This window comes from Petaurus breviceps, unplaced genomic scaffold, assembly GCF_028583685.1.
Source record: "Petaurus breviceps papuanus isolate PSGF00001 unplaced genomic scaffold, PetGlider_PUasm1.0 37, whole genome shotgun sequence".
In the NCBI taxonomy this organism is placed as follows: Eukaryota; Metazoa; Chordata; class Mammalia; order Diprotodontia; family Petauridae; genus Petaurus; species Petaurus breviceps.
In genome coordinates, this window is record NW_027186296.1 from 27,835,722 (window position 1) to 27,859,643 (window position 23,922).

The following is a 23,922-nucleotide window of genomic DNA, read 5'->3' on the forward strand; positions in this document are numbered from 1 at the left end:
TATTATACAGATATATACACACATACACATGAATAACTTTAAATGAAGTCAGGAAAGAAAGGATCTTGGCAACACCCATAAGTTTCTGAAAAAACAATATATTCCCAAACTTAGTTAATGGTGATTGCAAAGACAGCTGCTGAGCTGAGAAACTAAGCAATGACCCAAACCAACTCAGAACAACACACAGGCACACAAATGCAGCCAAATGATCCCAAGGAGTACACAATATAAATGCTTTATTGCTAGCACAGAAGTTTTCTTTTTAAGTAAATTAAAAGAAATAAATCTCCCTTTTCACATTCTCTATTGCAGTTCAAAGACAACAAGTCGGTTAGTGGACGTTTTTGCTCAGACATACACTACAGTAGTTGGAGAGCATGACATTCAATTGAAGAACTCAGAAATAGGGTGTTTTGTCTTGGGACCAGGGTTTGTGAATGCACCATCATCTGCAAAGAACAGCAAATACAGATGGCTTAAAAACATCTACCAAGAGACAATAGTTATAAATAGAAGACTGGTATGGTTAGGAAGCAGTGAACTGTTACATAGAAGGCTATATATATATATATATGTATATGTACATACATACATACATACATATATATATATATACATACTCTGCCAATTATTCTACATACTCTAGGCTAGGCTTGGCACTTTTAAATAAATGTTGTTCTTCATCAAGATGAGAGATGGGAATGGATGTTGCAGCTGCTAATTAAGAAAGGGAAAAGAAAGAGGAAGAAAGGCAGCTAACACTGTCCACATAGAACCTCCTGTTCTGTTGGGAAGCAGGAGGGCAATGACTGTTTCAGAGAGGGTAGGAGAAGGGCCTTTTTAATGTTTTCCACATTGCAGACCCAAACCTTACTGGAAGGCAAAGTCAAGGGGAGTTTGTCAGGGCACAAACCCATTGGGAGTGGTGTTGGCAACAATAAGCTGCTGAGGGTGGCCACTATGGTGTACTGGAATGTTCAGAAGGGAAACTTTAGGGCTTGACCATACAACTTGCCAGGTTTGTCTGCCTCTGGTGAATCCAGGTAATGGCAGGCCTCAATGGACCAAAGTCATACTTCTTACACTTGAGGCAGCAGGTTGGATGGGCATAGGGGCTGAGGAGCCCATAGACTCCAAATTTATAGATCATTAGTTTTTAAAAACCATTGACACAAAATGGGAACGAAATCATTTCTAAGTATTTGATATCATCTTTTCCTGTACCCCCAAATCTGCTCATTATTATTATTTTTTGGTCTAGCTAAAAAAAAAGTTGTTTTTCTTAAAACATCTTAGCCATCTATAGAAAATGCTGTCCCTCTCCTCTTTCTAGAAGGAAACATAGAAGGCATTTTGAAAAGCAAACAAATTCAACAACAGCAAAAAAAAAAAAAAAAAAAAGGATATCAGAAGCTCAGAAACTTGTGAACTACCCATACTGCCTGCCCTATTGGCATCTCCCTGATTTCTATCTCCTATTGAATGATGGTTAGGAAGAAAACCAGAGAAAGTCAGGAATATCATGATTTCTGGCTTCTTAATACATCTGCAGTATACCAGCTCTTAGCGTTTCTAGTCTGGTCTGGCTCTAACTAAAACCATTTCATGTTTCGCTTTGAAGAAATGGATAACATGAAACGGTAATTTGGCTGCAAAACCTTGGAAAATTGTTCCCGGCCCAAACATCTGCCCCAAATGAGCTCAGCTAAGGAGTCTTCTTGGGGGAGGGGAAGGGAGTTGGGGGCAGGGTCCGGGGGAGAGAAGAGAAGAAAAAGAATGAAGGAAATGAAAAAGGTCCCCATTCCTCAAGAAGAAAGCCCTTTGGACATCAAATTAAACAGTTCCCCAACTTGACCCCAGGTTCTAGGAAGGGAAGCTGAATGTGTTCAATGGCCTCAGGTCTTAACCCTTGTTCTATGTCCCCTCATTATTTGGTAATACTAAAGTGGTTTCTCACAGAGTACCAGTCAACCTGGCACAGTTGGCTTGCTTTACATATGCAATGAATTGCCTGGAATATAGGTTATCATTTAAATTCTTAAATAAAGACTGTGTAACACTTTGTATTCCTGAGTGCTGGGCCCCACAGAGAATATTGTGGGGGCTTGACGCAGGCTGTCTGGCCCCCTTTCTTCTTTGCCCTTCTTAGGAGTTCTTTTGGGGAATCTTTATTGTCACTGTCTTGACTTCTGAGTACTCTCGCAAACCGCATTCTCCCCTAGAAAAGGGAAAAGAAAAGAGAAAAGACAGGTCAGATACTGAGGGTCTAGCCTAGCACCATTCCAGCAGGTCTGACTCTCTATGAAGGAGAGGTTTACTAATCCTCCCCAGAATCCATATATCATTAATCTTAATGTTTCTATATGATGGCTCCTTAGACATCATTATCACATCTTTCCTCTCAGTCAGGCATTCTTAACATAGGGTCCATGAACTCTCCAAAAGGTCCATGAATGGATTTCAGGGAGTTTGTGAACTCAGATAAAGAGAAAAACGACATCTTTATTCTCACCAGCCTCTAACTAGAATTTAGTATTTCCTTCAATTATGAATTTAAAAATATTATCCTGAAAAGTAGTCTTTAAGTTTTACTAGACTTCCAAAGTGGGGACACCAAAAAAAAAATGTCTAAACTTCTGTCCAAAGGCAACTCCAAAGTTAGGATTTCATTGATCTTCATGAGTTTTTTAGTTTGTTGTGTTTCTGTCCTTAATTTTAAAAAAAGTTTGCAGAATCATTTATAGCTTAGCTCTTCACTGAAATAATGAGGGACTGAACTCCTCTCCTCGGACCTGGAGACTAAGACCCAGGGAAATGACATGATGAGCTGAGTGTCCTATAGGTCAGTGCTGGACCTCCAGATACCTAGTTCAGTGTTCTAAATAATACTTATTTGTGCATGGATGATACTGTACTTTTCACACCTAAAATACTGTTCTTCTTACCATACTTTGCGGCTCTTTACCCTGAGAAACCTGTATTTCATGGCGAAAAGCTATTTTATTTGCTTCTGTCAAGTATTGTATGAAGCGTTTTTGATAAAAGATGATGAAGTTCCCAAGCCAAGACTGACAAAGCAGAAACAGTTCCTTTTCTTGAGACATGGTAAGCCCTTAATAAATTGTTTGTTAATTGTTTGGTCAAAGAATACTTGGAGAGATGACTTCATCAGTGTACATGCTCCTCCCATTGAGGAAGATAAAGACTCTACTGCATTTTGTTAATTGGTAGGGTTGAACAAACACACAAAAAAATCCATGGGTAGCTCACTTGAGTAAGAGTCTTTCTGCCCTGTGTTCCCTTGGTTGTTGGATGAGTGATCTGCTGGATCTCACCAGACTAAAACCTCTCCAGCTTGGTATGACCAATCAGAGCTTGTAATTCATTGGTATAGCCCTCAAAGACCCAACGGTAACATCTATATCACAATGAGATGTCTGAGCAGGAATTTAGTTGTTAACCAGGATTAAAGAATAGAAATGAATACCAGAAGGCACAGCTTAGAAGAATATAAACTTGGGGGCCACGTAATCTTAAAGTTCAGTTTATTGGGTAGTAGATATCAGCCTTTAGTTAATTCATTCATTCAGAGTACTCATTGGAAGGACAAATATTGAAGGTGAGGCTTAAATATTTTGGTTATATGCTGAGAAGACAGGCCACATCGGAAAAGATCCCATGTTGGGAAAGCTTGAAGGTAAAAGAAAAAGGGAACAGCAGAGGATGAAATGAATTGGTAATGTCACTGAAACAATGAATATGAGCTTGGACTTCAGGAGTTAGTGGAGGTTGGAAGGGTCTGCTGTGCTATGATCCATGGGGTCATAAAGAGTTGGACATGACTGACTAAACAACAACAGAAGACATCAGCTTCACACAGTTCTTGGGGAGTCAAGGAAAAGAGCGAGCAAATATAAGAAGGTATGGAGACAAATATTGTAACTCCCTCCCTGAGAGCATCTGGGCTTCCTTTCCCTTCTCTTTGCTGTCCAGTTCATATATATCTCTACTATCAATCAAAAAATATTTATTAAATTCTTATTATATGCCAGCTAGGGGGCATAGCAGAAAGAGTGCTGAGCCTGGAGTCAGGAAGACTCATCTTCACTGAGTTCAAATCTGGCCTCAGACACTTAAATAGTTGTGTGACTCTGGGACAGTCACTTAACCCTATTTGACTCAGTTTCTTCATCCATAAAAGGAGCAGGAGAAGGAAATGGCAAATCACTCCAGTGTCTTTGCCAAGAAAACCCCAAAAGGGGTCACAAAGAGTTGAACACAACTGAAACAATTAAACAACAGCAACAACATGTGCCAAGACCCATGCTCAATGATGGGGATACAAATACGAAGAATTAAACAATCCCTATTCACAAATAGAGATAGATAGAGAGAGAGATAGACAGACAGAGACAGACACATAGATAGATAGATAGATAGATAGATAGATAGATAGATAGATAGATAGATAGATAGATAGATAGATGATAGATAGATAGACAGACATAGCTAGCTAGCTAGATACTTGTCTGCCTCATGTAAGCTCTTTGTGAGGAGGGATTATTTCATTCCTTGTATTTATATCTACAAATGTTTATTTATATAACTATGTATGTGTATATATACATACAAACAGTATAATTATAAAATTAATAGATACAAATATTGACAAAGTAGTTAAATACAAGGTAGTTTAAAAAGAGGGACATTAGCAGCTGGGAAGATCAGGTGAGCTTTGCCGGAGAGTTAGCTCCCTGGGAAGACCACTTCTGGAAGAGGTGCACATGATAACCTTTCCAGAAAGGGAAACACGCCCTCCTTAGGAGGTCATGATGAGAACGCTTATGTTACGGCCTTTGCTTCTGAGAACTAAGCACTCTTCTGAGCATCCTGCAGCATCATGTTGCAACCAGTATATGGAAATATTTTGGTATGTCAGGGCTGGTTGCTGCATCTTCCTCTCTTTTTCTTGCTTCTGTATCTCTCTCTTTTTCTTCTTTTTCCTAACTCTCTTCACTATTTTCCCCCTTTCTCTTTCCTTATTATCTTAGGTAAGTATGGCCCAATGTTTTTTTTTTTTTTGCTTTTTGAAGGGCAATTGGGGTTAAGTAACTTGCCCAAGGTTACACGGCTAGTATTTTTGTGTGGGTGTTAAGTGTCTGAGGCCGGAACCGAACTCAAGTCCTCCTGACTCCAGGGCCAACGCTGTACTCACTGCGCCACCTAGCCGCCCCTGTTATGGCCCAATGTTTAGGGCAATGACCTTGAAATCATAAGACTTGGGTTCAAATCTCACCTCAGATACTAGCTATATGACCCCGAGCAAGTCAATTCACCATTCTATGCCTCAGTTTCCTCAACTGTAAAAATGAGGGATTGGACTCTAAGAGTCCTGTGTGCTTTAAATCTATGGTTCTATATTCTTTAAAAGGCTCATCTCTTCCTCTCTTCCCTATGATGGAGCTCCTGTATCCTCAGCAACCATAGCTACTGAAGGCCTAAAAATTCTCAACACCAAAGGCCTTGGCCTTTTCAAATGCTTCAACATTTGAATAGATATGGTTTTATCAGTGGAAATGATAACCACCATCTGCTTTGTTGCTGCACCTCTAAGGACCACTGGGCCTTTCTGTCTGACTTGTAGCCAATACCAACTACCTATATATGTTGTAATCTGCATTAGAATGTGATCTCCTTGACAGTAGGGAATCTCTTGCTTTTCTTTTCATTATAACCAGTGCTTTGCACATGGAAAACACTCAATAAGTGTTTTTTCACTCATTCATTCATTCATATTCTGACTAAAATGGGGTATTACCTTTAAGCAGTCTATCTTGAGTAAGCAGCCACACTACCGGCACTCTCTCTACTGGAATCCATTACTCATCCAAACTCAAGTGTCTCATGCTCTGGATTCTTTGGACCCTGAGGATAACCGAGTTACGTGAACCACTGTGCAGTATCAGACCATGGACCTCTGTTTCCTCGGTAGTAAACAAGAGTCTTGAACAGGATGATTTCTTAGGTTTCCTCAACTTTCTTGAAAGTAGGGTTTGTTTCCTTACTTGTAATCTCTAATCCTTGGCATAATAGGTGCTTAATAAATGCTTCTTAATTGACCCACAGGCTAGCCTCCTATGAATTATTCTGAAGACAGCATCTGGAAGAGACCTGAGTCAGAATGGCCTTGCTTATCCATGTCACTGTCTATTGTCCTAGAAGCGGACGGTGAAAATTTAGGGCAGACATTCATTTAAACCACTCACTCATTAGTGCTGTCCAGGCTGGGAGACAGATTATTACGAGCTCAGCTCTGGCTCCCTTTGGATTTTTTCCTGCCCTCAGGCCATTGTGAATATGCCTCACCATCATGGACATCATGTGCCTGTTTAGAGCTAGGTCACTCCCTTCTTATTTCCTGATTTTAGCACGCACTTGGGGCAGATCCCTGCACTATTGCTCTCCCCTCCCTGACAGTGTCCTGATCTAGTTGCTATTGAGCCTAAAGGAGACTAATAAGGCCTTTTGTCTTGCTAGAAATTTGGTTTTGAGTTTGACCATTACATCCCCATCATATGTGAACTGTATCAAAGCAAACCCAAACCAAACAAAAACATTCACCTCTGAGAACAGCACTGTCATTCTTCAGAGTTCCTAGGGCTGTTATCTCTGGCATGATTTTTTAGATACAGTCTTGTTTGGAGAAGCGAGTGAAATAACCTCTAACGTTAAAACAGCCACTGATTCAAGTATCTAGATATAAGGGGAATCATACACTGGATCTGAATACACTGGTTCTTGACCTAGGTAGGGTCTATGAACTTTTACAAAAAATATTTTGGTGACTGTATTTCAATATAATTGGTTTCTTTTTTATTTTATATATTTAAAACCATTATTCTGAGGCTTCACCAGACTGTTAAGGGGATCTATGTCACCCCCCCCCATAAAATTAAGTATCCCTGAACCAAATATGTGCTAATAATTATAATAACATTTGTATTGAAGCTAGATAGTTAGAATTTATGTAATGTTTTAAGTCTTGCAAAGCTTAAAACATAGCTTTATGTAGGTCAGTCTCATTTGATATTTTTGAAATAAAAAAAAACATATGTAGTATTGTAGAAAGAGCACTTGGTTAGGAATTAGGAGACTTGGGTGAAATGTGATTCTTTCTCTAATTGTGACCTTACTCAAGTTAGTAAACTCTTCTGGGCATCAGTTTCATTATCCTTAAAATGCAGGGATTGAAACAGAGCTTTCCTAAAGGGGTCCCTCATGGTTCTATCATTCTACGATTATTTGGACCAATTTATTATGTGGTTTCCTCATTTCGTTCTAAGCTCTGTATCTTCCAAATTCACTTCAATATTCTAGTATTTCAAAAAACTGTGACTTCACTGGGATGGTGCTTCCTCCAACATTACACATTGCAACTCACCCAAACCTCAACAGACAGTTTTCAAGAGTTGTTGGAGAGAGAAAAAAAAATCATCTCTTTGTGGCCAGCTTTCTTGGTAATGAGCCTCTGTGAATTTAGCTAGGCATGCCTTTGACTATAAGACATAGAATCTGTCAACAGACCAGTCAATACTCACAGCCTCTCCAACTGAGGAGAAATGGGTTCCTGCTAGAGTTACACTGCCACAAGATTTAACCAGACAATGAATTTCTCCCAAGGAATTCTAACTTTCTTTTAAGGGCAAATTTTTGGCCAGAAATGGTGGCTCATGCCTATGGTTCCTGCAACTGAAATTAACTATGAATGGCCATAACACTTGTGAACCATAGGAATAATTTTGAGAACCCAGGGTTATCTTCACAACATGAACGAAACATTGGAGGAAGACTTCAGAGGAATAAACTCACTGATCCATGGAAAGTAGGAGGGGAAAGGGAAGAGTTCAAAATGACCATTAGATTGACAGTATTTGGGTCTTTGATATCACACTGCAATATTATAAAAACTCACATTTATATAGTATTTTAAGGTTTACAGAACACTGTCTTGACAATAAAGAATTGTTGAGGTAAAAATTATATTTTATTGTCCTCATTTTGCAAATGAGAAAATTAAGACAAACAGAGGTTAGGCAACCTGCCCAGTGTCACACAACTAGTAAGTGTCTTTGGCCAGATTTGAACTCAGATCTTCCTGAGTCCAGGTAGAGTGCATCTAGTGTGCTATCTGGCTGCCTCCTATAAAGTAGGCAGAGCTAATATTTTATTACCCTATTTCACAGAAGAGAAAATGGAAATTCAGCAAAATTAAGTGATGTACCAAAGGTCACACAGTTACAATATGATAGAGCCAGGATTCATACCCAGTTCTCTTGACTCCAAGTCAATCACTTATTCTACTATCATCTAGGGGTTTAACCTGGAGTCTGTGATCTTTAACAAAAGTTTTTTATAATTGTATTTCAAAATAATTGGCTTCCTTTGTAACTCTATGTATTTAAAAATATCATTCTATAGATAAAAATGGTGGTATAGAATGGTTTTTAGATCAATAGGAATGGGAGGATGAAGGAGAGACCACTAGAGGGAAGGCTGAGGGAATAGGTTATAGGGGGCTATAGAAAGGTGTTTAGATTAATGGGAAGGGGAGGATAGGGGAGGGATTCTTGGAGGGAGGTAGGCAAGTAACAGGAGGGCAAGGTAGTGGGTAGAAGTAAAGCAGAAGAGGCAGGAAGGATAGGAAACAAGAGATATGTACAAATATAAAAACAAAGATCAGGAGCAAAATTTGGGAAAGTATATGTCTATGTATGTATGTATAGATGTGTATGTATATATCTATAGCTATAGAAAATTATACCCACATTTAATTGTAGTCTTCTGGAGGGGTGGGGGGAGGGAGAGAACAAAGTAAAAAGTGCGCAGCAGAGAACAAAAAAAAAACTTAAAAGGAAGCAAAGATGGATAGCTCTCAACACGTTGTGTAGTATTTATCATACAGGCTTTCTTAAAATGAAAATTCATAGTTATATATTTGAATTCTATCTTATGCTCTGCTATGCACAAGCTTCCCCCCTTTCTTCATAGTTAAGTTCCAATATTTAAATTTATGATATGTTTTGTTCCTTTTTTCTGTTCTGTATTTGTGTTTGGGTGTTTGAGTCTAAAATAAAACTTTAAAAATATATCATTCTGAGAAGGAATCCATAGACTTCATTGTCAAAGGGTTCCAGGATGTAAAAAAAGTTAAGAAATTTTGCATTACACTGTGTCTACACAAGCCAAATGAACTGGAATACTGAGGCCATTAATCAGATTAACCAAATACATACTCTCTCTTTTGTGTTTCTGTCTCTTTGTGTATTTCCATATCTCTCTGTCCTATCTTTCCTCTCTGTCTCTGTCTCTCTTTCTCCTGACTGTATCTTACTCAGGTCAGAAATGTAGCAAGCCACTCATGGCAAACCCCAATACTAATCAGCAAAGAAGCTTGAACATTCTCTGTTTTTCCAACTTGAACTGGTTTGGCCCTCCTTAGTCAGTCTGTCTGCCCTAAGGTACTGGGGGCTCACCATATTGGTGCCAAACATAAAGTGGACACCCTTTCAACTTCAGCCTTACTACAATTCAAAACCAATTTCAAGCAATCCACTAGTTCCAGGCTCTCCAGTATTAAGAACTACAGGCATGAGCTACCATTCCTTACCAAAATATTACTCCTAAGTGAAAGTTTTCTTAGATGAAATTCACTGTCTGGTAAAATTCAGTGGCAATACAAATCCAGCAGGAGTCTATCACCATGAGAAGGCAGATACATGTCTGGTGACCTTCCCCAAAAGGGAAGTCTTCATAGGAGGCCTTCATGATTACTCAAATGGCAAAACTATACTTAGAGTCCAAGTGTCCCGCTTCTTACCCCAGTCCTGATTGCACTTGCTATGATGAGTCAATCTTGGTCTTAAATTACCAGAGACTTAGGCATATACAACCCCCTAGGTTTGTGATGTGCTATGGCTTAACTGCTTTTCAGAAACCAATTCAGGATTTTGTCAGACAAAGCCTTTTTCACAACTATAGATTTTAGGCAAATATCCAATTCCACTTTGTGTGTATTTGTCATTCTATTTTAGCTCCACTAAAAATATTTTCATAATGCATCTCATTTTCACTGTGGCTCATTAGTTTTTAAAATGTCAAGACATACTTCCAGCATGGCATGGTGGGTAAAAAAAAAAAAAGCATCAGAGTTGGAATGACAAGATCTTGTTTTAAAGCCTGATTCTGTTATCTATGTGACTTTGCTTAAGTTACCCTACACTAGTGGGCCTTCGTTTCCTCATCTGTAAAATAAAGGGTTTAGATTAAATCAGAGATGTGAAACGTAGCCTGTAGTTGATGTGGTCTGAATTAGATTAAGATGTGATTGGAAAATATTTAACAAAATAAATAAAAATACAACAAAACATTTTTTAAAATTACATTTTGAAATTAAGTCAATATGAGGTACACAGAGATCCCATGTATGGGTAAAGGGCCCTTGTTCCTATTTCATTTGGCACCACTGGACCAGATGACCTATAGGTCATCATATATATAATCATATAGGCTCCTTCCAATCCTAGATTCTATGCTCTTAGGATGTTTTCACCCCCTTAATCTACGGCAAAAATTCTACAATATTTTCCTTCTCCAGTATGCATCTGAGGCTGTGTTTACAGAAGTAAAGGAAGGGTGAGAGGTAAACAGGCAATGGTTTGCCAGGTTGACAATTCTGGAAAACTATGTTTAATTTAGACCTCAAAAACTGGGAGGTAAGTTGTCAGAAACTTGTAACTTTCAATAGGCTTATGCTGGGTTGGGTGAATTCATTGTTTCCCTGCCCCCAAGCCTGTGTAGGAGTAAAACAGTTCTTTAAGCAAGAGAAGCAGGGGTGGTGTAAAGCACACTGAATTTGGCATCAGAGGAACTGAGTTTGAATCCCAGCACTTCTACCCACTGCCTGTGTGACCTTGGACAATCCATTTAGCTTCTCCGTACCTCAGTTTCCTCTTCTGTCAAATAAAGGGGTTGGCTTAAGGTCCCTTTCAGCTCTAAATCCTATAGCTCATTGCTATATTATGTCTTAGAAATAGAAGGAGATGTGTTATGGCCAATAGATGTATGGCAATTGCTGGAAGCAGGATAGAAGTTCTGTCCTGGAAATGAGGTGATGGGCTCAGTTCTAGAGCTGCATCTAAGAGAGATGGTCAGAGAGGATCCCTTCTCGGGTGCTTCCTAGTACTCTGGGTAGAACCACGCTCATTTTTCCATCATGGGGTAGGACTGGGGTGGGAGTACAACAAAAGAGGTAACAATCTAAGTGTAGCAGTGAAAAAAAAAATACTACTAGTTTCCCTCTAAGAACAAGGTTTTGATTTTTTTTTAGTTGAATTATCTGGATAATTGCCTCAACCTTTCCCTCCATTTGGCTTGTGTAAACATAGTCTTGGATTGTTTCTACATGATGTCAAAACAAAAATTTTAGTCAATTAACTGGTTGTTTTGTTGACATGGTACCAAAAAACGGAGCCAACTGTTTTATTTATTTATTTATGTTACTGAATCAACTGGTTTCAACTGTAGGATGTGATACAATAACAACCCCTGGCTGCTATGACCTCATAGGAAGGCTACCTGGAGCCTGTGAATTTCTTTTTTGGCTTTTTAAAAAAAATAGTTTTATAACTGTATTCAGTATAACTGGTTTCATTTCTAATTCTATATATTTTATTTTAGGCATTTAGAAATATTATTCCTAGGTCCATTAGTTTCATCTGACAGGATTTCAGGGATGCGCTTTAGTCTTTGGACCACTCTGAGAATCACTGGAATGGTAGTGGATATATTGAGTGCTGATGTTGGAGTCAGGAAGAAGTTAAGTTTGGTTTTTCCATTAGGTACTTAACTGTGTGACTAGGCAAGTCACTTAAATTCTCTGTGACTCAGTTACCTTGGGACATATATCTAGATCTAGAATGGGGTAGCTAGGTGGTTCAGTAGATAGAGTGCTGAGCCTGAATCAAAGAAGACCTGAGTTCAACTGTGACCTCAGATGCTTCCTAGCTCTGTGATTCCGGACAAGTCACTTAACCTCTTTGCCCTAATGCACTGGGGAAAGAAATGGCAAAACACTTCAATATCTTTGCAAAGAAAACCCCTTGGACAGGATCGTGAAGAGTTAAGAGTGAATAACAACAACAGACCATGAGAATGATAATTAAATTTTTATATGAATAACTGAGACTTTCTTGGTACTAATAGTCACAAAACCTGTCTTGTAAATTTTGAAAGTGAAGAGCAAAATACTTACATTTCCCGCCCATTCCCAGACATCTTGAATCCCCCAAAGGGACTCTGGGCATTTAAGGCGTTGTAACAATTGATCCTAAATGGAAAAAAGGTGAGAAATTGTTAGTGAAATTTACTTAATAAGGAAAAAAAGGCAATGGGTTAGTTATTCTCATCAAAAGAAAATGAATTTTAGTTAAAGAAAAATGATATTATTTAAGTTTAATTAATTTCCTGATTTAATCCAGTTTCATTTAATTTGGCATACACTAAATGCCTATTAGGTACTTAGCCCTGGGGATAAAAATAGGGGCAGCTATTGGCCCATTGGATAGAATGCTAGGTCTGGAGTCAGGAAGACTCATCTTCCTGTGTTCAAATCTGACCTCAGATATTTACTGGTGAACCTGGGCAAGTCACTTAACCCTATTTGCCTCAATTTCCTCATCTGTACAATGAAGTGGAGAAGGAAATGGCAAAGCACTCCAGTATCTTTGCCAAGAAAATTCCACATAGACTCATAAAGAATTGGACAGGACTGAACAACAACAGACAAAAGTTTAAAAATCCCTGCCCTCAGGGAACTTATATTCTACTAAGAGTATACAACTTGTACATAGATAAGTATATAGGCCATAATTTCAAGAGGGAGAAGAGTACTAACAATTGGAAGAATTAAGGAAAGCTTTGTGTAGGAGGTGCACTTGAGTTATGAGATGAAATTGCAAACATGGGGTGTAAGTAGCAGGGAGCATTTGGACTGAAATGGAAAATCCATGAAAGGATAGTAATATGAAATAAGACCCAAAATTGGTTGAGAACCAGATTGTGGAGGGACTAAAATGCTGAGAATGTTATTTCATCTTAGAAGCAACAGGGAGCTATGGAAGATTTTTGAGTAAGGAAGATCATTGATGTGGAGGAGCCACCCATATACAGAAAAAGAACAGAAGCAGAAAATGGAGTGCTTCAGTTGGAGGCTGGATTGCCTTTCTTCCTATCCATCCTATCTGAGGGGTGTCAGCATGATGAGGTTACATGTTATGTTATGTTATGTTATGTTATGTTATGTTATGTTATGTTATGTTATGTTATGTTATGTTATGTTGTGTTATGTTGTGTTATGTTGTATTGTTACTTTATGTTATGTTATGTTATATATTGTATTGTATCGTATCGTATCATATCATATCATATATCCCATCCCATCCCATCATACCATATTATAGTTTGTGCCAGGTCTGCCCACTAAAGGGTTGACTTTGAGCCAAAAAATAGGGAAAGACTCACCAAACAGTCCCAGCCTGCATCGCTGCTGATACTGTGAGTGCTTTGTTAATATCATTTGTAAAAACGGCAGCAACAAGCCCAAGGTCAGAATTGTTGGCTCGCTCTATAACTTCATCCACAGTCTTAAACCTCAGGATTTCTTGAACTGGCCCAAAAATCTGCAACAAGGATGAAATGTTTTGCATTAAGCCACATGAAAGTGATTTTTTGATTGCTTTGCCACTATTTTGCCTGTCCTCCCCACATTTACTGATACACATATATACACACACATAGTGTACCATATGTGTGTCATATATAGTATAACGTATGGATATATGTTTGTACATATTCATATACAAATATGCATATAATCAATAATATAAGGATATAATCAATACCCTTTATTGATTCTCTTAATAAAACTTAATTTTAGCAGCACCATACAAGAAAATATTCTAAACTTTCTAAGAACAAAATCAAAGACATTGACTCCGAAGTTTGTATTAACATTCAGAGTTTTGTTCTCTCGAGCTCTGGAGGGCATGTGTGCCTTAGCACATGAACGGGAGTGTTTCTGTGTGTATGTGCCTATGTTCTTTATGAAGACATACTCTCATGCTGTGCAAAGGACCTTTCCAGCTCTAAAATTCTAGGATTCCCAAGCTGGGAAACCTCTATGTTACATATCTGAAGAAGGAGCAGAGGACCAAAATAAAGAGGCCGTTGATCCATTCCTGACCAGGGAGATGCATTTTTTGCTTCCCCTCCATACACAAAGAGGGGCCTTTTTATTTTTTAAACAGACAGCTTGGTTCCTGACCTACAGGCTGGAAAATTAAGTCTCCAATGCAATGTCAGGGCAGATTGATATATATCATATATTGATATATGAGAAAGAATAATGGTCTTGGGAGCCAAGAGTATATCACATCTACACTTATAATCTCTGTGACTATGAATATACAACCTCTATAAATGTGTTTCCTCACTTATAGTATGGGGAAAAATAATAACTGAAGTAAGGCAAATGAGATAATGTATGTAAAGCATTTTGCAACATTAAAGCATTATATTCATGTCTGCTATTATGAAAATGGGTATATTGACATTTGCATTACAAATCATGGCAGGGGTATTGTGGGAAAAGGAGTAAACCATAGAGTCTTTATTTAAATATGAGTTGTTATTAAAAGTTAACTACCATATGAAGATTATTATGGAAAACAAAGACCATAATTATCTGGTTTGCTCCACAGGATCCTATCTCATCTACCCATCTCACAGCTAATTCCTTTACTTTGATTTCCAAACTATTTGTATTTGGAGTGGCAGAGCATTTGTATTTGTATTACATAAGCTATTAAAAAAAATTAATCCAGGAAATACAACTTCCCAGACTTTCTGCTAAACAACTCCAGAATGCAACCTCAGGGAAATCTCTAAGACTCTCTTAACTGAGATATTTGGTACCTCTTCCTTGGCAATCCGCATGTCATCGGTAACATTGGAAAACACGGTGGGCTCAATGAAAAAGCCCTTTCGGCCTAGTCCTTTGCCGCCACATTCCAGCTTGGCCCCCTCTGCCACGCCACTCTGGATGAGCTCAAGGATTTTGTTGTACTGTTTCTTGTCGATCTACAAAAAAGAAATTACTTGGTGGGGGCGGCTAGGTGGCGCAGTAAGTAAAGCGCTGGCCCTGGAGTCAGGAGGACCTGAGTTTGGTTCCAGCCTCAGACACTTAACACACAAAAAAACTAGCCACATAACCTTGGGCAAGTTACTTAACCCCAATTGCCCTCCAAAAAGGCAAAAAAAATAATTTTCTTGGTAAACATAAGTAAGAAAGTCTGATACGAAGATAGAAACTGATAAAAGAGTATGGTATCAGTCAATCAGCTGGCAAGGATGTGTTAAGTGTTAAGTGCGAAACACTATGCTGGATTCTAGAGATACAAAGACAGAAAAGAAACATTTCCCACCCTCAAATAGCTTATATGCTATTGAAGAAATATGCGTTGTGTACATGTATGTATGCGTGTGTGTATATATGTGTGTATGCATGTATTTGTGTATACAGATATGTGTTGGCATATCTATATGTGTGTTTGTATACACACAGGTTGTATGTGTATATGTGTTTCTATATATCTATCTCTACATACATGTGTGTTATATACGTGTGTGTGTGTGTGTGTGTAGTGAGGATTATCACTCAGGTGAATTTGAAATATTCATTCCTCAGTTTCACAAGTCTCCCCAGACTCTTTATTCCCAGGGAGAGTATAATAGAAGTGATAGGTTATCATTTATATTTTAATTATGTGTTAATGAGTTATATATTTTAAGTATTTGGAGGAATTTGGATTTGAAATTTGGAAAGAATTGGAGAGAATTTGAAAAGAATAAATAGCTGCCTTGTACCTGATATTTACTACTTTGTACATTGAATAAGTTCTCTAGAAAGAACCCTATTAACCCCTTTTGGGGAGACCCTTCACAAGTCAAATCTGTGTTTTATTTAAGAGCTCATCCTTATTTCCCCGATAGAAGCATAATGACAGAGAAAAAGCCTAAAACCCCCTAATTGGGGCTTGGGTCCCCCGATATGGCTCTGAGTACATTTGAGCCTATAGTTAGGACCCCTTTGGGGAAGGGCAGATCAGGGCTGTAATACAAAGTAAGAATAATCAAAATAAATACAAGATTCTTTTATGGTGGTGAGGTGAGGGGATACTGGCAGCTGGAGGATCGGGAAAGGCCTGCTGTGGAAAGTTACTTCGTTTGTATTTTTTTAAGTTCCTGGCTTTATGTCTAGGGACTAGGGGACTGTTTGGCCTTGAAAATAATGGCCACCAGAAACATCCTTTATAATCATAGGCAGTGTCCCTTAATGAGACGTACATTACTGGGCTGAAAGGTGGCTAATTCACCCACTTAGGTTATTTACATGAAGAATAAGAAATCAAAATCAAATCAATCATATGGAAAGCACACTGCTTGTTAAAGTGGTCAAAGACTTATAAAGTGTTTTGTAAATTAAAGTGCTATTTAACTATGTGCTATTATTGTTGTAGTTATCAAGGCATTCTTGTTTTGTGTGTATAAACAGGCCTTTCTGGGGGGTGGCATGCTTTTAAATTGTAATTCTTTTATTGAAAAAACAAATATACAACTTGGAAAGGGCATGTTTTCTATAAGTTCCTACAATACCTAGAGGGGAAAGTATGAAATGTTCACTTTTAAAGGCTAGTCACTAATCAGCATCGTCAGTTGAAGCTGGTTCTTATAAGATGACTGATCATTTATCTCAACAGTTCAGATAAAAGTCTTCTTTCACTTGAGGGTTTTTTTCCCACTTTTTTCATCTTTGTTTTTGCTTGAATTGTCCTGATAAATACCCGGACCTCCATTTCCCTTTGGCAGTAAAGACATAGTATATCTGCCCAGACCTAAAGTGACACTGGTCCTCATTAGAAGTTTTTATGGGAGAACTACCCACATGTTTTCATAGGTACTCCTTGATCTTCTATAAAACCAGATCTCCATTTGGCCATACAAGAGAGTTCACAGTCAAAGGTTGTAACTCCACTTCCTAAAAAGGACATTTCTTCTTTTCTTCATTTTTCTTCCCTCCCACTCTCCTTTGAAGGAATCATTTTAGATGGGAGATATCAGATAAGAATGTTGAGGAGCTCAGTCGAAGACCTGTGTCTCACCTCTCATGCCTGCTGGGTATGTGACTCGGGGCAACTCTCTGTAAGTTGCACAGAATGTATAGACCTTCAATGGTAGAGGGTATTCTCCTTTATAGCAAAATCTCAGTTCGAATCCCTACACCTAAACCTTGCTATAAAATGCTATCACATTCTCTACATTGCGGTAAACCTGGTAGACAAGCCTACCAATACATGCCAACCGTGACTGATTTAACATTTACCTTTTGTAGGTCTGCACAGAGCCTCAGTACTCAGACAATGTTTAGGCTGGAGTGGACTATATGCTTAGAGAACCATTCCATTCCTATGTGGGTTGAAATGAATACTCAGCCCAATATAAAACTGCCAAGAATTATCCTGTATAGATCAAAGATTTGAACACCATGAACAACAACAAAGATTTGAACACTCATTCCTCTTTGCTAGACACTGAGCCAGGTGCTCTTGTAGGCCTAAGCAATATTTCAGATCCTAACAAGTGCTCTTAAGCAACTCCTAACCCTTGCCTAAATGGTTGAAGAAGATAATTAGAAGGAATGATGCCTTTGTTTTTTTCAGAAGCAAAAACAGTGTTGAAGAAATTGCCAGAAATAAAAGGCTATGCAAAAGTTAAGTTCAAAGGGAAAGATTCCTCCATGGCTGAATTTCCAATCACATGTATGAAAACAAGCAGCTCTTTGTATGTTTGTAGGGAGGGAAGAAGTAAAGAAAAAGACACTTAACATCAAGAGCCTTCCTTAAAGTCTACAGAGGCTCTATGTAGGTACCTAAGTAAAGAAACAAAGATTTCTTATTACTTACCTGAGGGCCTTGCTCAGTGGTTGGGTCAAAAGGACTTCCAACTATTCGCCTCTTGGCACGCTCCACACTTCTTCGAACAAACTCTTCATAGATGGACTCCTCCACAAAAATGCGGGATCCCGCTGTACAGCACTGACCTTGGTTGAAGAACACACCCTGGTGGGCCTGTTCCACAGCGTAATCCACTGCAAGGTGAAAGTCACCATTTTTTCTCTCATCCACTAGTGAAACCAACATCTGTGCCTCCTCCCCAAAGCATTCAAGGCAACATTACACATAAAAGAAATGGACAGGAAAGGCAACTGAGATAGGATGTTGTAACACCAATGTGATACCCACAGCAGCAGCTATGAATATGCATGTGTATTTTCAGGGTAAATTTGCAAAATATCATAAACTCTCTTCTCCAAAGGCAAAACCAAAATATTTATTTGGAACACCATTAGGATACCAGGAGGTAAGATTTAGAAAGGTACTCATCACTAATCCAGGAAGACTGACATCTTGGGTGTTCTCTCTATTAGGCCTACCCACAAACAAGTTCCCCTAGGCAAGATTCTTCCATTTTCCCTGCTTTTCTCTCTTCTCTCTGTGCAAACTCCTCCCACTCTGGATCCATGTGACTCAGGCTCCAGGTCACACAGGCCTATTAATGGGTGGGCAAGATCTTCTATTTCATTAACATTACAGATGTCAATGGTGTTGGTGTTTGGTGTCCAAGTATTTTCAGGGGTAGACTTTTTATATTTAATAGGAAAAGGAAAGAGATTATGCCCTTCACTTTTCTGATAAACGTGTATCATATAATGCCACTCATAATAACAATACCTTTGTTCTTTTTTATTCCTCATGTTTTATCTGCTAAAGGAATAATGTTATCAAAGTTTCTATTGAATGGATGATATATCCCTTTGATTGATGGAATAGTTAAAACAAAAGTGAACTTTTAGCTAGTCAAGGGACAAACTGGGAGATTAAACAACTGGATTTTCTGGTGAAATCAAGTAAGCAAACATACTAAGTGCTTATATGTGCCAGACACTGAATAGAAGAGGCAGTACATTATAGTGGAGGTTCAGAGTTAGAAAGACTTAGGCTTAACTCCTTCCCCTAGACACTTATTAGTCACACAAACCTTACTGACCCTCAATTTCATCATTTAGGAAATGGGAAGGTTGGATCTAATGGCCTTTAAGGTCCCTTCCAGCCAATGGTTTACTGGCAAATGTTTAACAACTGTCTCTCTAAGAAAAAAAATGCATGCACAACATTTTTAAACATAATCTGTGTTAACATTTTCTCCATCACTTTCATAAGTCTAGAAATGAACCAAACACTAAATCAATATCCAGTTTGTAGCATTTTGATTTTTAGGGTATAAATGTTCATACTGAAAATATAATAATCAACTCTCACATGCCAGTTTGAGTGGTCTCTAGCATACCCCAGCTTCTAGCTTTAAATCTGTGATCCTATGACTATATCAGTTACAAAATCATAAACCCACTGGTAAAACTGAAGATTTTTTTTTTAAATGGGGCTACCATGTGAAAAAAAAAGGGATTCAAATTGTTCTTCTTGATTCCAGAAGATAGAACTAGGAACATTAGTAGAAGCTGAAAAAAAAAAAGGCCGATTGTGGCTTTGAAATAAATTAAAACTATCCCCCAACAATTAGGGCTATCTAAAAGAATGGGCCACCATAGGAGTCATGAAACACCTCATTACTAATGATGGGACTTCAAGAGAAAGCTCAAGGAACATCTGTTGAGGATTCTGTCAAGGGGACTCTTATTCTGATACAGTTTAGAATACATGGTATATGTGGTCCCTTTCAGCTCTAAGGAGGCATAAAGATGAAATTGGGGAATCTCCTTTCCTGGAGTGGCTTAGAAAATAAAGCAGGGTCCTCAGTGATCTAGGATTGTTTAAATGTCATGTGATTCAGAGCCAAGAGACTTCACTTGACCATTTTTCAAAGTTCCTATGACAATGAGTTGCAGAAAATCAATTATATCTGATTCGATTACATCTGATTTGATACCTCAAGTATATCTAGAAGTCGATTTTTCAGCTACCTCTGTTCCTTTCCCTCAAATCACATTATATCACCCCCAGTACTACTTGTCGGGCTTCCTAAATGGTCTCTTTGCCTGTGGTCTTTTCCTCCTCATTAGATTGTGAGTCCTTTGAGGGCAGGGTATGACTTTTCCCTATTTTTGTATCCTCAGTCCTTGGCACAGTGATTGGCACATAGTAGGTGCTTAATTCATGTTTACTGATCGACTGACTGACCTTCTATAATCTATCCCTGATAGAATCATAGAGGTAGAGCGACCTGGCTTCATTCAAGTTTCAGTTTAAATCCTACCTTCTGTATGAAGCCTTTCTAATCTCCTTCCCTGACTTCCCCCTTCCTACACTGATAGTGCCTAATCTCAGATATTTCCTCTCATTTACAATGTATATATGTTGTATGTACATCTTACATGTACATAATGGCATGTTGTCTCTCTCATCTCCTTGATGTCAAGTAGTGTCATTTGCCTATCTTTATATACCCAGCGCTTAGTACAGTGCTTTGCACATAGTATTTGCTTAATAAATGCTTCCTGACTTGACTCAGGGGTTGCTTTCTTCTGTGATTCCCCCTACCTGATAGTGCTCTCTACCTCCTCAAGTTCATAGATTTAGAGCTAGGAGGGATGTCAGAGGTCATCTAGTTCAACCCCTTCATTTTTACAGATGAGGAAACTGAGACTTATTTTGGAAGTAAGTTACTATCCCATGGCCACACAGCTAGTAAATGTCAGAGGCAGACCCCAAGTTTTCCTGACCAAGGCCAGAACTCCCAAGAGCCCCCATCACTCTCTTACTTGGAGAGTAGAGAAGAGGAGAGGAGAGGAGAGCCCATATATAACTATCCTGGGAAATGGGTAAGATCTGCAGATGACTTACAATCAGCATCTGCAAAAATAATATTGGGACTCTTCCCTCCAAGCTCCAGAGTTACTCTCTTCAAATTACTCCTTCCAGCTGCTTCTTGGATCAGTTTTCCAACCTGAAAGGAAAAGAAATGGAGAAAGGTTAGAGTTAGCAGCCAACGCCTGCTATGGACAGAAGTAGGCTGTAGCAGTAAATAATTGTGTATTGAAGACTTATTGATGAAGTAATACAGAGATAGCTCACAGGGCCTTGCCCAGAAGAAGACAGTAAACAAGATACTAAACTTGTCAATAAAGGATGGTTTTGCTTTTGTTTGTTTTTAGGTCTTTAAGGTCTGCAGAAATATCTTGGAGGTCTGTTTTACTATCATAGCTGGAATGAACAGGAAAGAGAGGACGGGAGGGGCTTCTAATCTGGTACCTTGAACACTGAGTGATCTTCTCTCCAAGTAGTTGGCATGCACACCATGGCCCAAATTAGCACAGTGAGATTTCTAAACTTGGATCATGGCCTTGGTGTTCAGATTTTGGCCTTTAAAGAAAGCCAAATTGCTCTCTATTTTATATCAAAAGCAACTACATGTCCAATTATGGATGGATGTAAAACACACTATTCAAGTGTTCTTTTGAAAATGACTGGTATTACAACAAACTAATTAAAAAGACAGCACAATGTTGTGTAATTAAAATGGGCAATCCTAGACCCAGAGAAGAAATGAGAAAATGAACTTTTCTTTTCCTTGGGGGTTGGGGACAGGAGAATACTATGGTGTATAATGTTGCATACACAGTCATAAAAAGAAAGTTGGTCTTGGATTCCTTGATGATCCTCTCACAAGACACTCCATCTCCCTACTTCATGAATGTCTTTCTTTTTTATACTTCCTATCCCTCATGCTTGGAATGCTCTCCCTCCTCATCTCTGCCTTCTGGCTTTCCTTCTCCCAGCTAAATTCCCACCTTCTGTAAAATCCACCCTTCTCAATGTACCTTAATGTTAATGTCTTCCCTCTGAAGTTATTTCCAATAGATCATATAGACAGAAAAATATCTTGTTTGTACATAGTTATTTGCATATCGTCTCTCCCACTTGACCATAAATCCCATGACAGCAACAACTGGTTTTTGTTTGTTTTTGCCTTTCTTTTTATGCTCAACATTTGGCACAGTGTCTAGCATATAATAGGCGATTAATAAATGCTTATTGACTAACCATTACAAGGGATAGCTTCCTGGTTGAGAGGTAGAGAGGGAAAGGAAGTATAATCAGGAATGGCTGGATATAAAAATGAAAGACATCAAAAAACTTAATGTTTTTTAAGTCACATATTAATATGCGATTCTTTTAATATAATCTTAAGACTGGAAAGTGGTTATCAAATGTAACTCCTGCCTCTAGATAGGTCTGTGTTAAAGCACTCCAGACAGCTGTGGGGCTATTCTACTTATACAGTCCTATTCTACTTATACAGAATCTGACCCAAGTAACTAGAAATGGATTTGAATGTGAGAGTTTGCAAAAGAGTAGCCATAAACTCCAAATAAAGCCTGAATGAGTGAATGAGTGATGTGCTTAGTCAGGGCAGTGACCAAAAGACTAGAAAAATGAAATCTTTCAGGTACTGGGGAATAAAAGTTGGGAGAATCAAGAAAGAATGAAAACATAAAGGAGTTAGTGGTGGTGGAAACTCAGAAGAGGGACGCAAATGAGCAGAGTAACAAAGAGAAAAGGGATAGAGGTAAACTAAGGCAAACAGAGGCAGTGTCTCAGTCAACCAGCATTTATTAAATGCTTACTGTGTGCCAGGCATTGTGCTAAAACTGGGGGTTCAAAGAAAGGCCAAAAGAAGTCCCTGCTCTCAGGGAGCATCCCCTCTAATGGGGAGAGACAATATGCAAACAACCATGTACAAACAATTTATATAAAGGATAAATTGGGAGTGTCTGAAGGGAAAGCCCACTGGCTTTTCATTCAGAGGATCTAGGTTCTATTTGCTATTTTAAGTGAAATAATGCATGTAAAGTGCTTTACAAACTTGAATACACTATAAAAATGGCACCTATTGTTATTACTTATGTGACCTTGAATAAGTTGCTTAACTTCTATGGACTTCAGTTTCATTATCTATAAAATGACGAGATTGGAGATCATTACCTTTTCAGCTCTAAATCCTATGGTGGTATGTGGGTTACTAGATGAGGGCAGAGAAGATAAATTATGCTATCATATCAATTTGTTGGCAAGTCTATACATGTCTAGCATTGTTACAACAGGGCTTCCAAAATGGTAGTTGTAAGGGGAGAAGGGATGGGAGAAGGAGAGACAGAGGGAGGAGGAGGAGGAGGAAGAGAAGAAGAAAAAGGAGAAGAAAGAGGAGAAGGAAGAGGAGGTGGAGAAGGAGAACAAGGAGGAGGAGAAGGAGGAAGAGGAGAAGAAAATGATGAAAGGGAGGAGGAGGAGAAGAAGAAAAACAAGAAGATGATGGTGATGGTGAAGAGGAGGTGGAAGAGGAAGAAGAAGAAGTAGAAAAAGGAGAAGAAATAATTATGCTAAAATTAGAAGATAAATAGATGGCAGCACATCTTAAAAAGGAAAAGAAGAAAAAAATATGATGCTATAGTACCATGTTGGCTTGTCTACATTATATACCATTAAGGCTCAGAATCTTTACTGATTGTAATCCAAATAAAACTGTTAAATAATAAGTATTCTGCATATACCCAAATAAAACATTTTAAATAAATAAATCTATCAACAAAAATTTAATAATAGTCACTACAATCCAGACACTGTCCTGGGCTCTAAGGATACAATGACAAAAATTAGCAGTTTTTGTCTTCAAGGCAGAAAGCAGAATATTCTATTGGGGAAGACATGAAGTACCTATATAATATAT

General features: G+C 38.4%; 1 protein-coding gene across 1 annotated transcript in view; it reads right to left on the reverse strand.

Moving 5' to 3' along the window:
• Nucleotides 1–222: 222 nt before the first annotated feature.
• The window catches only part of ALDH1A2 (aldehyde dehydrogenase 1 family member A2), a 116,301-nt gene continuing 92,601 nt past the window's right edge, over nt 223–23,922 (reverse strand). The window contains exons 8-13 of the mRNA XM_069098148.1: nt 21,039–21,141; nt 18,081–18,265; nt 15,034–15,198; nt 13,582–13,739; nt 12,314–12,388; nt 223–2,221 (exon numbers count right to left, since the gene is read on the reverse strand). Coding sequence (XP_068954249.1) covers nt 2,149–2,221; nt 12,314–12,388; nt 13,582–13,739; nt 15,034–15,198; nt 18,081–18,265; nt 21,039–21,141 — 759 coding nt within the window. The 3' untranslated portion in view covers nt 223–2,148. The remainder of the gene's footprint in view (nt 2,222–12,313; nt 12,389–13,581; nt 13,740–15,033; nt 15,199–18,080; nt 18,266–21,038; nt 21,142–23,922) is intronic.